Source organism: Osmerus mordax, chromosome 7, assembly GCF_038355195.1.
Source record: "Osmerus mordax isolate fOsmMor3 chromosome 7, fOsmMor3.pri, whole genome shotgun sequence".
NCBI lineage: Eukaryota > Metazoa > Chordata > Actinopteri > Osmeriformes > Osmeridae > Osmerus > Osmerus mordax.
Genome location: NC_090056.1, coordinates 10,585,593 through 10,604,078, shown reverse-complemented (window position 1 = coordinate 10,604,078; position 18,486 = coordinate 10,585,593). Strand labels below are relative to the sequence as shown.

Below are 18,486 nucleotides of genomic sequence, written 5' to 3'. Positions count from 1 at the left end.
TGGTGTGTGTGGGGAAGGGGGGGCACAACCCATGTAGACACAGGGGGAGGCGGGATTATGTCAGTCAGATTGTCCCTTCAGGAGTAAATGGTGATGACCTCACGTCCGCCCCCACGAACCAATAGGACCCGGTTCAGCCCCTCTGTAAGAACCTCAAGGAACTCCATGTCTGGGAGAGACAACAGAGTGAAGGAATATGTAGATGTGGATTTGACTGACTTACCTTCCACACCTACATGTGTGCTCTGTGTCTTTCATACAGAAATATATTATTATCAATATCAATATTTGAGCAGTTTATCAAACACGTCAAGCAGCAGGATACAGTTTTCGTCGCCCATGCGGTTTTTAGGGGGTCCGGGCATGTTGAGCAGAACCAGCTTGGCCTCTTTAGACTTCTTCATGATGACCTCATTGAGCCGCAGCGCTGTATGCATGCGCCTCACATTGGACTGGTTCCTGTTGACAGTTGAAGGTTAGTCAGGAAGCAGGGTAAAGACACACATGGAGTCATGGACATACAGTAAACACAGGCTAGCTAGGATACATCAGACCCTAATTAAAAAGTAAATTCCTTTATCAGTATCTTCTCTCTACTTGACCATTGATCAGTATTCCAACTTGTTACTGGTGTCTTTGTAAAACAATACAAAAGGCGTGATGTGGTGATACTTACAGGCTCTCCCACTCCCTGCAGCAGTGTCATAAAAAATTACACAGTCACTCATTGCATTGAACATACAGTATTATGTACTGTTTACATGAGCATAATCTGATATACGATTATATGCTGGCATGCAAAAAAGCTTGAATATAAACTTTGCATGTTTCATTTTATGGCTTTTTGTTTAAATTAAACAAAATATCCACTTCAATCTTGTTATTGGCTTGAGCATGGTATTTCTGTTCTTCCTGTCAGTTCAATGTGTGGTCAGTACAGGTCTGGGGACTGATGTGATGAGTGAATAGCACACTCACGGCTTCATGTTGAAGATGTCTTTGATGCTGTCTGGGTTGGCTGCTGCCTGGCTCTTCCCTTTCTCCGCCTCTTCTGTCCAGGTCATCTGCACCTCCTGCCCTGGTGTGCCAGCGCCCCCTGGGGGCCCGGTGGGGGAGGTGGGGCCGGTGGAGGTTGGGGTGGCATTCTTATTGTGGATCAACTGCACCTGTTTAGGGCGGGAGACAGCGACAGGCTAAGAGAGGGACACCGCACAACACCATGAGAGGGTGAAGGAGAGAAAGAGACACCTGTCAGTACGGGTGAAACTCAAACGCATGAGGTGTGGAGGAACATGTCCCCAAAGAATACCCCAGCTAGAGGACACTGTCACAGCCAGAGCATGAATGTTTGACAGATAACAGAGGATTCAGTCAGGCAGCACAGCCGATACAGTCCAGTGTAGAGCAAGAAAGACCCCAGAGAATACAAGTCAGCCAATGGAAATGCGAGAGAGACTTTGTGAGCAGTTTAACGATAGCCAGATGAGGTGTGATAATGAGTACAGGTTTTACAGAGAGATGCTTCATCCACAGAATAGGGGGTTTTCAATACCTCTTCCTCTGGTTTCTCTGCCAGGCTGGCTCCAGCAGGCTCCTCGCTGGTGCTCTGCTGGGGGCGCAGGTTAGACGGGTTCTTACGGCGGATGGAGCCACGGGACGAATCAGTGATGCTCTGGATCTGGTCACCAAAGAAACAGTGTTTGGAAATGTATACGGTTGAAATATAAACTGTTATTAGCGTTTGAGGCCACGTTTCGGGAAAACTTTTGAAATGCACGGTAAAGCAAGGACTTTAAAGTGCTTCATCATTTCAGATGTTCCTGTGGAGCTTTATATACAGTATTTTTAGTCACTTTATTTCAACTAATGAGAGCAATCACACCGGGCAAGTGCAGGCACAGAGATTTAATTTCCAACTCTAACTTGCTAATTATAAATCATTCCCTTGCTGCCTCCCTTGGTTGGTGGCTTTGATAATTAGATGTGATGGTGGGAGGTTGAAAACAAACAACACTAAGCAGAAGCCTGCTACAATATACCATTAAAATGTCACCTCCAGTTATATCTTCATTCAGTTATGTAAAAAAAACTTCAGGTGATGTCTCACCTCTCTCTCCCTCTCATTCTTGGTCAAGTGCATCTGTTTGAGGATCTGCGAGCGTTGTTCCATCACCAGAGTCTTCTCATAAGTGTAGGCTGAGATGTCACTGTCATGCTGGGGGCGGGGAGATGGATAGATATTCGTCACTGTCAATCCATGTTGGGACAGCTTTTTTTCCAAATGTGTCATTTGGAGGGAATGTGAGAAGTCTCACCATCTCCACCACCTCCACCTCCGCATCAATACGCAGGTGGTACAGGAAGGTGATCAGGTCCTTCTTCATCTGGATGCTGTTGTCGTCCAACTGAGCCACGGTGAAGATGCGCATCTTGCACTTCCTCCACACCTGTCAATGCAACAACATTTCTGGTGGGTGGTTCTTTTGCTAAAACTAGAATAACTCATTGGTTACTTATCATCCTCTTAACATCCGGTATATCTCTCCGTTCATCCTTTATCCAAACCCTTGATGATGATATTCCCATAATGCGCGATCTTGTCATGATCATTCTCATCCTAATCATTGTGACAAAATGTGGGATTAATTCCTGCTGAGCCATTGGTCACCTTGTGCTGGCGAAGAAGGAAGGGCAGCAGCATCAGCATGCCTCCGTCATGGACGATCCACCACACGTCGATGTGGCCTTCAGTGAAGCGCTCACCATTGGACGGGTAGGCAGCGATGTTCTTAGGGACGATCAGGGCCAGGCTGGCAGCCGTTGTCTCTCTAACCACCTCTGCATCCGGGAAGAACACATAGACCATACTGAGAACATCTCTTGCTTTCACTGTCTGATCGTTATTCTCAAAAGCCTGGTAACTGACAGGAGGTCTAAACCAACAGATCCACAACAAGCTCACCGACAAAGTTCCTCAAGCGCAGGTTTTCTTCAGGCTGTTTCCAGGTGCGTGGCCAGCTGACTAGCACAGTGTTGTGCTTCAGGCCTCCCAGACCCCCAACCTGGATCAGGTGGGATGTGCCATCCCTCAGGTTGGAGGAGATGACCACCTGTGAGAAGCCCTTCACTTTTTCTGTCTCCATCAGCTTCCTCAGAGCCTAGGGGGGAGGGGGGAGATATGGCGGTCAGTGTACAGGGCTGTGGGGAGGGGGGAGATATGGCGGTCAGTGTACAGGGCTGTGGGGAGCGGGGAGATATGGCGGTCAGTGTACAGGGCTGTGGGGAGCGGGGAGATATGGCGGTCAGTGTACAGGGCTGTGGGGAGCGGGGAGATATGGCGGTCAGTGTACAGGGCTGTGGGGAGCGGGGAGATATGGCGGTCAGTGTACAGGGCTGTGGGGAGCGGGGAGATATGGCGGTCAGTGTACAGGGCTGTGGGGAGCGGGGAGATATGGTGGTCAGTGTACAGGGCTGTGGGGAGCGGGGAGATATGGCGGTCAGTGTACAGGGCTGTGGGGAGCGGGGAGATATGGCGGTCAGTGTACAGGGCTGTGGGGAGGGGGGAGATATGGCAGTCAGTGTACAGGGCTGTGGGGAGCGGGGAGATATGGCGGTCAGTGTACAGGGCTGTGGGGAGCGGGGAGATATGGCGGTCAGTGTACAGGGCTGTGGGGAGCGGGGAGATATGGCGGTCAGTGTACAGGGCTGTGGGGAGCGGGGAGATATGGCGGTCAGTGTACAGGGCTGTGGGGAGCGGGGAGATATGGCGGTCAGTGTACAGGGCTGTGGGGAGCGGGGAGATATGGCGGTCAGTGTACAGGGCTGTGGGGAGCGGGGAGATATGGCGGTCAGTGTACAGGGCTGTGGGGAGGGATAGGGATGTGTGTGCTTCAGGAATACGTGTGCTTCAGTATGCAAATGTCAGGTGTAATTACTGTATGTGTCTTGTATGTCTATCTGAATGCCTATCCAGCACGTTCTTCTGTTTGCGTGCTACATTTTGTGTGTTTGTGTGTGTGTCTGTGCATATGTGTATGTGTGCATCCGTGTAAGATTTGCAGGGTATGTGTGTGTGCCCTTATGAACACTAACCTGGTCTGCCCTCTGGGCCTCTGCACTGTTGTTGAGGAAGGTGCCCTCCACAGAGGTGCCAACAATAGTCAGACCTTTTCCTGCTTTCAGCTGATTGGTCAGGGACAGCATGCGGGGCTGCTCAACGTTCTGCTCTGCGTCCACACTCACCAGGACCAGGATCTGGGGCCTAACCAGAGGGAATACAAACACTGCTACTGCAACTGGGACATGGGTTTGTGCAGCAAAAGGATAGGAAATTATCTGCCCAGCATGGCACAGGACAGGACTGACCTGAATATGCTAATGTAAGTGAAAATGCCACGACACAATGTTCTCCAACAGGGTTAGACTGAACTTCGAAAGTGAGTTTTATTTAGCATGTTTATAGTAAAATGGGAAAATGTAAAATTATGTCAAATATTGAAAACAAAACCTCAAATATTATGGAACTGTTATATTATTGAAATAATTGAATTCAGAATTAATGAAACTGATATTGAAATGACTCCAACCCTCTTCTCCACTATTGAGTCAGATCTGTTTATCTGTTTAAAAAATGATTGGTTACTTTGGAAAGTAATCAAAATGTATTATTCAAATGTCTAATGCATGTGTGTGTGGGGGGACCTCCAGTTCTTGGTATGCGGCGGCCCTTCCTCCAGCCTCATGAGGGCGAAGCGTGCAGCGCTGAGGGAGATGCCACGGATCCCATCTCCCCACTCCTTCTCCGCCCTGTCACACACACCACAGGCAGACAGGTTAAGGTGCCCCTCAGCTTGCACATCCTCATGCTGCTGTGGCTTACAGCAGCTTAACAGTCCACAGCTGTTGCTTAACCTCTAAAGAATTTGTCGAAACCTTTTGTCTTTAGCTAATAATACGTGCTCATTTGTGTTTGTGCTGAACAGAAAAGCCAGTCTGTGTTTTCCTTAAAGGAGCCAAGTTCATCAGTGCCACTAAGTTAATAAAACGTGATAACCCACTGGCAACAGAATGAAGATACATGGCAAGACAAACTGAGAATGACAGTGTCTCTATCTCGCTGCAGCCAAGCTTGTCTAGTTTGATGCAATAATATTTTTTTTTTTCTGCTGATAGTCCAAGGTTATTCTCAAAGGGCTGAGAGCTAGCTCACTCACCCACAGAACTCAATGTATTTGTAGATGCAGCTAGCGATCACCATGGCAACGATGGCATAGTACCAGGAACAGATGAACATGAGCGACAGACACAAGCTCATGCCCAGGAAGGAGAGAGCCCTGCAGGGGACAGGAAGTCACAATCTCAGTCTGTTGCTAACTGCTGCTACATTCACACCAGAGGGAGATAGTGACAATAGTGAACATAGATTGGGGACAGGATATACAGTATATGTCATATTTAGTCTGTTGCTATTATGTTGCTGGCAGTAAAGATAAACAAAATCATAGAGTCTCCAAATTCCCATTGTGACAAACATGTAGCCTCATCTGCCCCATTGTTTGCCCTCTTTAGCTATCAGTCTATTTCACAGCTATTACAAAACGGTAATTTCTGACAGCATGTTTAAATACTAACTGACCAGTGGTAGAACTTGAATCGAGGTCTCCAGTTCGGGGTTCTCAACAGAGTCTGCAGGGCACATGCCAAGTTGACAAACATGTAGCACATCAAGAAGAACCTAAAGAGGAGAAACACTTTGAGCATCAGTAGTCATACAGATTTAGGGCAGTAATTAGAAGAACAACCATTAAGGGACTTTAATAAGAATATTAGCCAAGGGAAGCCTTACATGGACAGGATGGGAGCCACAGCATCTAAGGAGGCAATGATGATGCCAATCTCACAGATACTGGCTGTGAGAAGCAAGGCCCAGGTGGGCTCCCCATTGGCCTTACCATGGCCAAACACCTAGGAGACACAAAACACAGACACTAGACACCCACACATGGGCACAAAGCTAACACACACAGTATGACCCACGGGCATTTCATGCGCAAACATTTACACCCTCCACCTTTTAGCTACTTTCAAAGCTCTGAAATACAGTTGAGGTGTTCCAGCCCCTCTGTAGCCCTCATTCAGGTCACATTGGTCCCCCATGCAGGGTCATTAATCATTGCTGTCTCAAACGGTGCAGACAGGTCTGTTGCTCTGCCTGGACTGCTGCTCCTTTTTTAATCAGTGGGCGCTAGACAGCTCCCTTCACAACACGTCAACTTGAGGTCGGACTGTAGTCTGGCCATGCATAGGTAATCACTGCTTTCTACTGAAACTATTAGCTTATCTAAGTTGAGTAAACCATAGTCTAGTATGTGTGCGTATGTGTGTGTGTGTGTACTGAACAATCTGTGTGTGTGTATGGTATGGTTGTACAGGACGTGTGTACTCACTCTCAGGAAAGGGATGATGCCATCGCGAGAGATAGCCTGGAGGAGACGTGGCGCTCCAGTCAAACTCTGAAGCCCCGCCCCACAAGTAGAGAAGAAAGAGCCAATCACGATGACCCAAGGGGAAGGCCATGCCAGTGTACCTATCACAAGGTTACCGTTGACCCCTTCACCAAACCTAAGGGAAAACATGAGGATTGATGATCAAATGACTCTTTACATGTTTCTGTACTAATTGGTAATGCCTACTGCACATTTGAACATAAAGCTTCTTAATTTGAAGTACATTTACATTTATGCATTTAGCAGACGCTTTTATCCAAAGCGACTTCCAAGAGAGAGATTTACAAAAGAGCATAGGTCAAGTAGATCATAACAAATGTAATTTGGGATATACTTTTGGAAGTTTGGAATAGAAAAATGACTCACTTGTCCCTCAGGACAGCTCCTTCAATACAAGCTCCAAACAGCACCACAGCAGACATGTCTGGAAGGAGCGATTAAGGACGAAATGACCTCCACCCTTCGGTCAAAACTACAACCAAATCTACATGTTTTACTTTTACAAATGTAAAAAAACAAAAAACAAAAAGTGAAATAGTTAAGAAGAACAGTGATGGTTACAGAGAACAGTAAGTTCATCCCCACGGCCCCTCATGAGCCTGATGATAAAAGATACACACTATGGACGTGGTTGTGATGGCAGCGATGGTGCCGATGGGGATGGACTTCTGGGCATCACGCAGGTCTCCAGAGCGGTTGGAGCCAGCCATGATACCTGGTAGATAGACAGGCAGGACGATAACAGGATGTGTGTAACCCGAACATCTGACAGAGACACCTTTTCCTTCCATCTTTACTATACACACAGTATAAATCGGAAAGTTTTTCATCTAAATTCATCAGATAGTTTGTGATCAGATGAGGTACCACAACAACAAAAAACTTGTCAAAGTCTATGCTTGATTTATTTTGCTTAATTTAGACTAACCCTGCTGTAATGTCACAGACCAACAACAAAATAGATATTGTTCTATGCGTGGCTGTTGGTAGTGGGACTGTGACTCATGTATTCCCCAGAATTTCTGCTAATGAACAGATATGGAACAGGCATAATGGGCTCAGAGCAGTGGTCATTGTATAAGGCTGCCTACTGTGGCTGACCTGTGACGGAGGGGAAGTAGATCCCCACCAGCAGGGTGAAGAAGCTGGTGATGTCAGCCAGGACATAGCGGTTGCTGTTGGTCATGGGAGCATCAGGGTCCGCTACGGACGGTACCCCACGTTTCTCCAAGACATCCCCCTTATCCAGGTAGTAACCAAACAGGTTCTCTGGAACACAACGAGAGGAAATGTTTTGAGGGTGAACAGTATAGTTAACTATAAGTGAACTTATAGTGAAAAAGTATCCTTTAAGTATTTTAAAAGCCCTTAACAAGCCCTTTAATGACTACTGCTTGATGTCTAATTACGATCTAATGTGATTGGATTTGGTCCTGCTTGACCAGACTGGATGGGATCCCACCTGCCAGGATGCCGCTGGCGACCCCCGGAATACCCTGGATCTCCGTCACGTTGTTGTTGACAAAGAATTCATCACAGGTGGCGTTCAGGAAGGGCGAGTCACAGAATATGCGCCACAGCTTTGTGGTGACGGTACCGTTGTCTTTCTCGATGACCTTGGCACACACGTCGAAGCCCTTGGAGATCAGCGTTCGATTTCCCAGCACACAGATGCTGTAGAGCAGAGCAGACATAGCATTACTGCCCCTAGGTTCCAGTAAATGATGGTTATGCAAGAGCCACAAATAGGGGTAGATGTTACCTATAGAAAGAGAGATTTACAAGAAGCTTTTCCTCCTTTGTAAGTTTGGTCAGGAGGAAAATGTACTCACGGGAAGTCTGGAGGATCTATGGCAGTCTTGATGACCCCAGCGTACACAGCCACAATGGACAGGATGACACAGGCCAAGAAAACCAGGGCCAACTTGTTTACATATTTGACCCCCACAAACACCACCAGGGCCATGAGACTGAGCACGATGGTGCCGTACACACGCATGTTGTTGAGCAGGGCCGCCTCGGCCTCGGGCCCCTCAAGTCCCTCCAGCTTAAAGATAGCTGCCTGGGGTAAGATGTAGATCTGGGAGAGGAAGAGAGAGAGGGAGAGGGACGAGGCGAGAAGAAGAATATTATCTATTTGTATTTTATATTGATGTTCTTACCTTGCTTTTATAATCATAACTGTAGCACTTTGAGATTTGCTTCAAATGTTAAGTGCATTACAAATAAAATCAATTATTATTATTAGAAGAGATGGGAACGATAAGCAGGGAGTGAGGAGTGTTTGGAATAAAATGAGCAAGAGAGAAAGACAGGGAGGGAGGGAGGGATGAAGACATTATCTCTGGAAAGGGTGAGAACTTGATAAATAATGAAAAGCTTTTATGTTGCAATGATGACTGTGACAGCTCCAACAACTGACTCGCTATATCAAAGAGATATTGAATAATAATGCACTATTTTCTGACAAACATCAGAAATAAATAATACGGCTGTAGAGTGCTTGTTGAAGAAAATAAATTTATTTAGAATAGATTAAATGTGCTTTGTAAATAGTGTGGCTATGTGTCTGCCTTATCTTCTCCCCCAAAACCTTGCTGTGTACCTACAAATTGACAAAAATGTAAGTGTGCATCACTACTCCACGTTCATAAATATTTCATGTTAACATCCCCAGAATAAAGTTCTGTACAAGAAACTGGGGAATAAAAACAGATAGCATGCAAAGCAGACCAGATTAAATCCGGGTTCCTCACCAGCAGAAGCTCTATGGAGCCCAGGATGTACATAGCACCCGCAAACGTGGTTCCCAGGTAGAAACAGATTCCAACAGCTCCACCAAACTCAGGCCCAAGAGAACGAGAGATCATGTAGTAGGAGCCTCCAGCTGGAACACACACACATAGGCACACATGTATACACACACAAGCTGTTGGTAATCTGTATTGCTCCTACTATAATATAACTCAATTGGAAAACGTATTTGTTGTGATTTAAGATAAGTATAAAGTGGTATGGCAGTGATTAGGCCATTGCAGTAGCCTGGCCAGTACTTCTATACATCTGAGCAACGGGCACCTCATCACAGGGCACTAAAACCTAATGGGCTTGAAAGAACACGAGGATTTCACTGTAGCACCCACACCTCTCCTGGGATACACGTACACACACAAACACACACACCAATTTACCTGGCACAACTCCATTTGTTGCAATGGCACTCATGGAAATGGCGGTCAGCATGGTCTAAAAGGAGGGAGAAAAAAAAAACCTTTTAAATGGAGCAGGAGAAAAGCTCTGTTAGCCTCTAGCATATCACTCCAACCTCACAACTAACGTTGCACTGCACTATATGGATGACTAATTATTACAAATTGGTGACCTTCAAATGAATTGCACCTCAGTAATGTATTCATGATTGTATCAGTAAGAAGCCCAAGTGGATTGAGGTGACGTGACACATCATCACATAACAAGCTCGACTAATCATTACATTTGTGTGGGAGCAACCTGCATAGCTTGTTATGTGTGTTCTATCCTTTCAGCTGTGTCCGCCAGCCACACAGCAGACAAGGACTTACGCTAAATAAAGGATTAATAATGAATATGTTGGGCAGGCAGACTGTCTGCTAATGCTCATTGATGCAGAGAGGGCATTTCACTTGACACAAGGCAGTGACAAAGGGAGACGGAGAAAAGAGAGAGATAAAGAAGGAAGAGAGAGACAGAGTGAGGTAAAAGTATAGGTGGGTGTGATAAATGGCAGGACGAATGAGTGGGAGAAGAATATCAAAGGAATGAGAATCTGAGGAAAATACCAGTGAAAGACTGGAGGGAGAGAGAGAAAGAATGGGACAAAAAGTGGGAGAGGAAGTAGATCAAAGTGACAAGAGGAGAAAGGAAAATAGATGGAAAAGACAAAGGGAAGGAGAGGACATGATATAGTGTTAGTCAATCATCTGAAGACAATAGTTAGCCAAGAAGGAAGGAAATAGCCAGGGGAGTGGAAAAGATTGCTGGACTGACATAAATACCGAATAGGTCAGAATGAGAGGCTGGGAGAGAAAAGGGTGGTTTTAAAGGTAGTGAAGAAAAGAGATCCTAGAAAGGGAGAGAGTTGCCGTCAGCCACAGAAACATGTATTAGGAGTGACAGAGGGAGGTGAAAGAAAAAGTCAGCGATGAGAGGGAGAAACAGAGGGAGATAGTGGACGAGAGAACAAAACGAGAGAGATGATGGAAGCTGATCAATAACCACAATGTGCATGTGTCTCCAGGGCCCTGCAGCTGGGGGGGGGGGGGGGGGGGGGGGTGTCCATAGATCAATGTTAAATTCAGATCCAGCCTACCTTTTCTGGCAAGGCTGGAGACTGTGCTAAGTGACTCTGTAATCAGGTCCTAATGAAGTGACCCTGGTCTCTGTGGATCACTGATAAGAACCTAATTGTTTTAGTGCTATCTACGTGAAACTGCTGCAAAGATAAGTGGGTGGCTGCTGGCGACTGGGCAGGATGTGTAGTGGACAAGCAGAGAGAACGTGTGGCAGGTTTGCAGTCATCTTGGATCTAGGGGATTGGACTGTGTGAAACACTATGATCATGGACATTGTGTTAGAGGCTACTTATATTTACACTTGTCACTGTGACCCTGATGATACATCTATGAAAATCAATGTTTTTTGAAGCAGCACTTCTCCGAACACAGCCACCCATGCTCTTCTCCCATGCATGAAAACCCTGCTGTCAAATCTCCTCAGGTCATCTGAGGGCTTCTCCCCATGCATGTCCACTAACTGCTGGACAAAGAGGGAGGCGTGGTGGCGTGGTGCTGTGGGCCACTCCATTAGTACTGTTACACACTGGCACAGCACCTCCCTGTGGTGGCACTAAAGAGGGCTCCCTCGAGAGGCCAGGTCACCACCTCCGTGTACGGCTGCAGGTGAGGCTGTCTCCGAGAGGGAGGGGGGATGGGAGAGGGGGAGGGAGCAGGGGCTGGACGCCAGATCAGAGGAGCTGGGCTGTGTGCTGGTGTTTGATCAGTGCGTGCTTCAGGGTGGCTTCTCTGCCATCATGCAGATTTGAGTCTTTTATATGACCATTACTGTGAGTAAAGGCATTTGGATTTGGAAATTGCCCAAATGCCCAAATTGCATAAGGATGTCAAATAAATGTATCTGATGGAATAGCAAAGCTGCCCCAATGGGTGAAATATGTGTACTTTTTGTAAATGAGAGGATGAGTTGTAAATGTATTTGAAAGCTTTTACAGCCACCTCAGGTCAAAATAGGATTAAAATGGGATTTACACAACAGTGAGAGCTTTTAACATCAAACAGAATGAACCTGGGAATGGCATGTAGGATCTTTTGATCTGGGCTGAAAACTGCCCTTACTCTGCCCAGCTCACACTGCCCTTACTCTATCTCACACTGGCACACAGCCCATCCTAACACCCATAAACAAGAAAGAGAGAGAGAGAAAGAGAGGGGGGGATAGTGAAAGAGGGAGTTAAGAGAGAAGGACATAGAGAGGGAGAAGCCAATACACAAGATACCAAAGGTACTTCCTATGAGATAGAAAGAGAATGATGGACCAACTTTAGATGCAAGACAGACATAGAGATATATGGGGAAACACAGACACAGACATACAGTAGTACCGGAGAGGTAACGGTGTGCACAGTTGTAATAGTGAAAGGATGATCAAAAATACAAGATTAAATGTAGTGCAGAATGGGAATAGTAGTCATGTACCCATATTACTGCTGAAACATATGGCTGGAGTCTAGACCATGTATTATTATCACATGTACAGTACCAGTCAAAGGTTTGGACACATTTCCCCATGTTGGAAGCGACAAGTGATATGCCTCCAACATACAAGTAGGAAATAGTTGAGCTTGGGCTTTCATGCTGCTCCCCTCCTACCAAAGTACTGGGTCTCATGTCGAGAGAGAAGGCACCAACGTGATGCTGTGTGCGTGTGATCTCACCACAGATGCTGATGATTCAGATGGCATTTGAAGCAGACCATACGTCAGATCTGACTTTTTCCCAAGCATATGGCTTTGAATGACGCAGTAAATGTTCAAATGCGTTGCTTTGGTTTGATGTTTTTTCGTCGTTTTCCAACGTTTTGTGTCAGCAGTGTTTACACTTGGTCAGTGTTGGAGATGACCTTTCAGGCATCTTCCCTTCATCCCTGAGTGGGCCATGCTGGACAGAAGATGCACTTACTGTTGAGCAACACATGAAGACGATGAAGAAGGAGCCCAAGACCCCTCCGATCCCCACCATCCAGGTCATCCGCAGGAACAGGATCACTCCAAAGATGTTCTGGATGCAGGGCAGGTACACGCCCATCAGAGTGCCCAGCTGAGGAGCCTGGGAAACAAACACAACCCAACCGAGATTCAGTTCATCTCCAGTCTCACAGTCACACACAGTAGGACTGATCAAAGACGCCCTTCCTCTGCCATGAAGTGAACAAATAGAATCATTCCCCAATTAGCTGTGGATTATGAGATTGGGTCAGGCTCAGAGAATCCCCCTCCCCCCAAACATCCTCTCAACCCTTTTCGTCCTCCTCAATTCAGGCACTAAGACTCATCACCATTTGAGGAGAGGATGACAACCTCTTTGTTCAGTCAGAATGGGAACATCTCTCTCATTAACCTGTTTGAATGGCAGTGTGAGATAGGGCCGTCTTCTCCTTTTCCTCATTATTTTGGTCTGGTGATAAGTTTTTGGCTCTGAAATGGCGGAAGGTCTTTTGCGTCTGAGGCAATTAAGCCCAAAATCGGGCTTACGCTTCACTGTGTCTTTTTGAAAGCAAGGAACATATAATAGATGTGTTTATACCTTATCTGTGCAAACACATCTCTCCCGTCATGTTTATGGCTGTCTACGCATCGTGCACTCACCCATTTTCGAATGACGAAGATAGAGGGAGAAAAGCCCTCATTAACTTCTGCTGGTGTGCCCTGTCTGTCTATATGTGGGAGATAAATGTAATTATCTCTATAATGTCTGCCCATGGCACAGTTCCTAAACTACGCACTTGATGAGAAATGGCTGTGTCAACTCTCATAGGACCTCGGCAGAATGTGCTGTCATATAGAGCCCCTCCTCACAGTCAGATGGTGCGAGCCGCTGTCCACTCATGTGGGACATTTCTCATTACTGAGCAGGATGAAATATTTGTTCCATTACATTGGTTGCCACTAAAACCAATATTTCCCAGGATTAGATTGAAAGGATGGCAGTTTTAATCCCAGTTGTTCATAAAACATTCTCGTTTTTGTCATGACAGGATGTGACATCACTGGCACTGTTAAACACAGCACAAGTGAAAGAACTCATTTGTCCTCTTAGTCCTTGCCTGTCTCTCTGACATTCTGATTAAGCGTCTGAAACTCCTCATTTAAATTCGGTGGAGCCCAGGGAAGGGCCGTGAGATGAAGAGAAAATTGAAATATGCATGGAGAGAAGGATGTCATTGCCCTGGAGGTCTGCTGTATCCATGGGGGAGAGACAGCTAGAGGTAGTCCACTGTAGAGACACTCTGACAGGCTGTCTGGCTCAGCTTTTGCCCTTGGACCATCAGAGTTCCAGGTGACTCTATCATTTTAGGGCCTTGCACATAAAGCACCCAATCCTCAGCATTCTAGAATGGTTTATCTGATCGCTGGAATTGGAAACCCTATTTTCCATGATACATACATATGCATCAGCTTTTCTCAACATAAACTAGTTCTCTAAACACGTCTCTGAAGATGGAAACACACTATTACCAAAATAAACTGTGGGATGTATTAGTATGCAGTGGAGTCATGTGGCCCACATTCAGCACATCACACGTCAAGCTGTTGAGCAAAGCTGGCGTGACGCTTCAAAACCCTCCTTGCGTGGACCATGCTTACCATGCTACAGTAGGAAATACATCCCATCCACTCAGCCTGACATCTACCCATTCTAGTCTCTTATCATGTTGTTCCCCTTCTGGCCTTCTGGCTGTGGATTCAGGCTGGAATGATGAAAGAAGCGGACCGAAGCAGGAAGTTGAGCGGCAGACAGAGAGAGCAGCTTGTTGTAGCTGTCTTCTGCTCCGCTGCTCCCATGGGTGATAATGGGCCTAACGTTGCCCTGCTGAGGCCAGATAAATTACCAAACTGCTGTGTAACGGCTGGAAAGAAAAGGCCAGCGCACACGGCCATCGATAACTTTCAGTCCAGCTCTAAACATTGCGGACAAGATCATTAATAACGGGGCCCGTATTTGACCTATTGCCATAGACCTCGCCTGGAAGAGGATGGAGGGACACACTCTGCTAGCCGTGATCAGCTCAAAGCTTAATGATGTTTGGAAGTTGTGCCTTCCGCCGAGATTGAAGGCTCTGAGGAGTGATGAGTCAGCGCAGTGAGTGGCTTCGCAGATTTAATCTCCCCAATCACAAACCTCGCCTTTTGGCGGTAGATTACTTTTTAGAACAGTTCTCCGGAACAACATCTGTGACTTTGTGTTTTTTTCGGTGTCAAGATCAGAGAAATGAGAACTAAGTCTGCATACGAGCAGAGGGGAGGTACCTTGATGGGGGACAGAGAGGACAGACGGAGCAGAGGGGGAGGTACCTTGATGGGGGACAGAGAGGACAGACGGAGCAGAGGGGGAGGTACCTTGATGGGGGACAGAGAGGACAGACGGAGCAGAGGGGGAGGTACCTTGATGGGGGACAGAGAGGACAGACGGAGCAGAGGGGGAGGTACCTTGATGGGGGACAGAGAGGACAGACGGAGCAGAGGGGGAGGTACCTTGATGGGGGACAGAGAGGACAGACGGAGCAGAGGGGGAGGTACCTTGATGGGGGACAGAGAGGACAGACGGAGCAGAGGGGGAGGTACCTTGATGGGGGACAGAGAGGACAGACGGAGCAGAGGGGGAGGTACCTTGATGGGGGACAGAGAGGACAGACGGAGCAGAGGGGGAGGTACCTTGATGGGGGACAGAGGACAGACGGAGCAGAGGGGGAGGTACCTTGATGGGGGACAGAGAGGACAGACGGAGCAGAGGGGGAGGTACCTTGATGGGGGACAGAGAGGACAGACGGAGCAGAGGGGGAGGTACCTTGATGGGGGACAGAGAGGACAGACGGAGCAGAGGGGGAGGTACCTTGATGGGGGACAGAGAGGACAGACGGAGCAGAGGGGGAGGTACCTTGATGGGGGACAGAGAGGACAGACGGAGCAGAGGGGGAGGTACCTTGATGGGGGACAGAGGACAGACGGAGCAGAGGGGGAGGTACCTTGATGGGGGACAGAGAGGACAGACGGAGCAGAGGGGGAGGTACCTTGATGGGCTTCTTGGACGGACGGGCCCCCTCCTCGTTGTTTTCCGCCTCCTCATGCTCCTTGCTGCCCTGAGGCAGGTTGGAGTAGTTGGCCAGACTGCTGAGGAGAGACGACACCATTGGGCTGGTGTCCATCTCCTCCTGCATCACAGACACACCACAAACACACACACACACACAAACAGACATGCATCAATACAGCAGAATTGAATATGCTGTCTGACGCACTACATGTAGCACGTGTACCATAAATGCAGTCCCTTCATGAAGTGGGTTCCAGTATGGATAATGTATATCTGACCTCAAAAAGAGCCATGTTCTTGCCATCATACTGCTGGCTCTTCTCCACATCACTGGTGCTGCTGCTGTTGATGAAGGGACTGCTCTCCTTGGGATTTCCATCACCTGCAGCACACACACACACAACACGGGTTTAATATGCTTGTAGTCTTCTCTCTGAAAGAGAAATCCCATTGTTTCAACAGGGAAGTAAAATGATTAGGTCTCCATGAATATGAATGGGTTGTTTGTTAATAAATGATGTTAGCTTCGTGAAATTATTCATCATTCAGGATTTAATTATGAAGCACACATGGGGTATTCACACGAGCCCTGAAACAGTCTATTTAGATAGAACTGGACACAGACTGTTGGTGAGTGCTCGTGCTGTGACTGCAAAAGTTGACCAGAGACATAGAATGATGTGTATTCATCATCTTCATGTTTATTTCCAAAGCTCACACTGGAAACTTCCTACAGAAAGTCAAATATTAGAGAGTTCAGGATTCCGAAGTACATAGTAGTGAACTTTAAAGGAGGGAAGACAGTCGTTTGCACGCACCCAAACATGCTTGTGCAAACACACACACAAACCCCTCTCGTGCTCCTCTACTGCTACAATCAATCCTTTCTGGATGGTCTGGGCTGTATCCCCTCCAGTCTGGATGGTCTGGGCTGTATCCCCTCCAGTCTGGATGGTCTGGGCTGTATCCCCTCCAGTCTGGATGTTCTGGGCTGTATCCCCTCCAGTCTGGATGGTCTGGGCTGTATCCCCTCCAGTCTGGATGGTCTGGGCTGTATCCCCTCCAGTCTGGATGGTCTGGGCTGTATCCCCTCCAGTCTGGATGGTCTGGGCTGTATCCCCTCCAGTCTGGATGGTCTGGGCTGTATCCCCTCCAGTCTGGATGGTCTGGGCTGTATCCCCTCCAGTCTGGATATTCTGGGCTGTATCCCCTCCAGTCTGGATGGTCTGGGCTGTATCCCCTCCAGTCTGGATGGTCTGGGCTGTATCCCCTCCAGTCTGGATGGTCTGGGCTGTATCCCCTCCAGTCTGGATGGTCTGGGCTGTATCCCCTCCAGTCTGGATGGTCTGGGCTGTATCCCCTCCAGTCTGGATGGTCTGGGCTGTATCCCCTCCAGTCTGGATGGTCTGGGCTGTATCCCCTCCAGTCTGGATGGTCTGGGCTGTATCCCCTCCAGTCTGGATGGTCTGGGCTGTATCCCCTCCAGTCTGGATGGTCTGGGCTGTATCCCCTCCAGTCTGGCCTGGGGGTGTGATGGTGTCCCCTGCCTTGCTCCCGTCTTCCTACCTGACACACACTATGTGCGCACAGCCTATTTTTAGCCTGGCGCGGTGGCAGATAGGGGCACTGGCTGCCTCCCTTCCCCTGCACGTCCCTGGAGAAACCCTCCTCAGACAGCAGTAGAGGAATACTAAAGACTCACTGCAGTGCATCACAGCCAAGCTGCTACCAGCAGCCACAAGCCTCCACACAGGCCAAGCCAGCATACAGAACTCACCCTGTAGAGAACCAGCCCATACTCAAACCTTACCAGCTGATGGCTTAAAGTCTAAAACATCTTTCTAAAACCGAATCAATAACCCCTCCATCCCTTCCATCCCACCTCCAAGAAAACAACCGACCAGAGTGTGGGATGAAGAGACAACTTAGGGCAGAGTGTGTTCATGGAGACAGTGAACAATTCTTAAAAGATTATGGTTCATCTTATTAATATTTGTATGGATTTTTCCACACTGAAATAATAAACTTGATATCTATATGCGCAAATGGTAAACCAAGATGTTTTGGTGTCAGTGAAGTATTCCTCCTTAATCTTTGGTTTGCTTTTTGTGATGTTTATTTTATTGCTATTTTGGACTCAGATGAAACAGGTATCTGCATGGCCGTGCTGTGTAGCCTGCTTAGACATTCCTTTATTCAGCTGTATGTAACTTCCCACTGTGTCTGTGAAATTCAACACAGCATCATATGGTTTTCAATGATCAAAGTCTCACATACTGTTGACGAGCATTCCCACAGCAGTAAACCATCCATGACTACAGTCTTAACTGAACCATATCATAGCATCATATGTTGCATTGTACAAAGTACTACCATCTGTACCTCCTACTTGGCATCCATACTGCATCTCTATGAAGTGACTATTGATTCCTTTCTTCCCCTCAAATGGATGTCACAGCATGAGACAAGGGACCAATAAAAAGCATTCCAGAAGGAGTGCTCTATGTCATTAAACTTTATTAGTGAACATGGCCATACATAGTACCCATCAGTATGCTGTTCACTGTGAGCTCATATTGACCTGTTCCAGAGCATGTTCTCCTTCATCAGGTGTT

The 18,486-nt window shown here is 47.3% G+C and overlaps 1 protein-coding gene across 3 annotated transcripts; it reads right to left on the bottom strand.

Annotated features, from left to right (window-relative positions):
• Positions 1-77: 77 nt before the first annotated feature.
• On the bottom strand, positions 78-16,179 carry slc12a5b (solute carrier family 12 member 5b). Of its 3 annotated transcripts, none has more exons than XM_067239171.1 (25): positions 16,150-16,179; positions 15,849-15,989; positions 12,740-12,886; positions 9,698-9,752; positions 9,263-9,393; positions 8,339-8,586; positions 7,969-8,180; positions 7,608-7,775; positions 7,123-7,221; positions 6,873-6,930; positions 6,447-6,621; positions 5,846-5,964; positions 5,636-5,734; positions 5,214-5,333; positions 4,702-4,806; positions 4,093-4,261; positions 2,963-3,158; positions 2,669-2,838; positions 2,316-2,447; positions 2,108-2,215; positions 1,553-1,678; positions 979-1,193; positions 677-691; positions 326-459; positions 78-169 (listed from the first exon to the last, which is right to left on the bottom strand). In XM_067239171.1, exons 1-25 carry the CDS (start codon positions 16,162-16,164, stop codon positions 78-80), a joined length of 3,249 nt encoding a protein of 1,082 aa, XP_067095272.1. In that variant the 5' UTR covers positions 16,165-16,179. The 3 variants fall into 3 exon arrangements, with proteins under 3 accessions (XP_067095272.1, XP_067095274.1, XP_067095273.1); XM_067239173.1 differs by having other exon boundaries at positions 979-1,166; XM_067239172.1 differs by lacking the exon at positions 677-691 and having other exon boundaries at positions 979-1,166.
• Between the last annotated feature and the right edge of the window lie 2,307 nt (positions 16,180-18,486).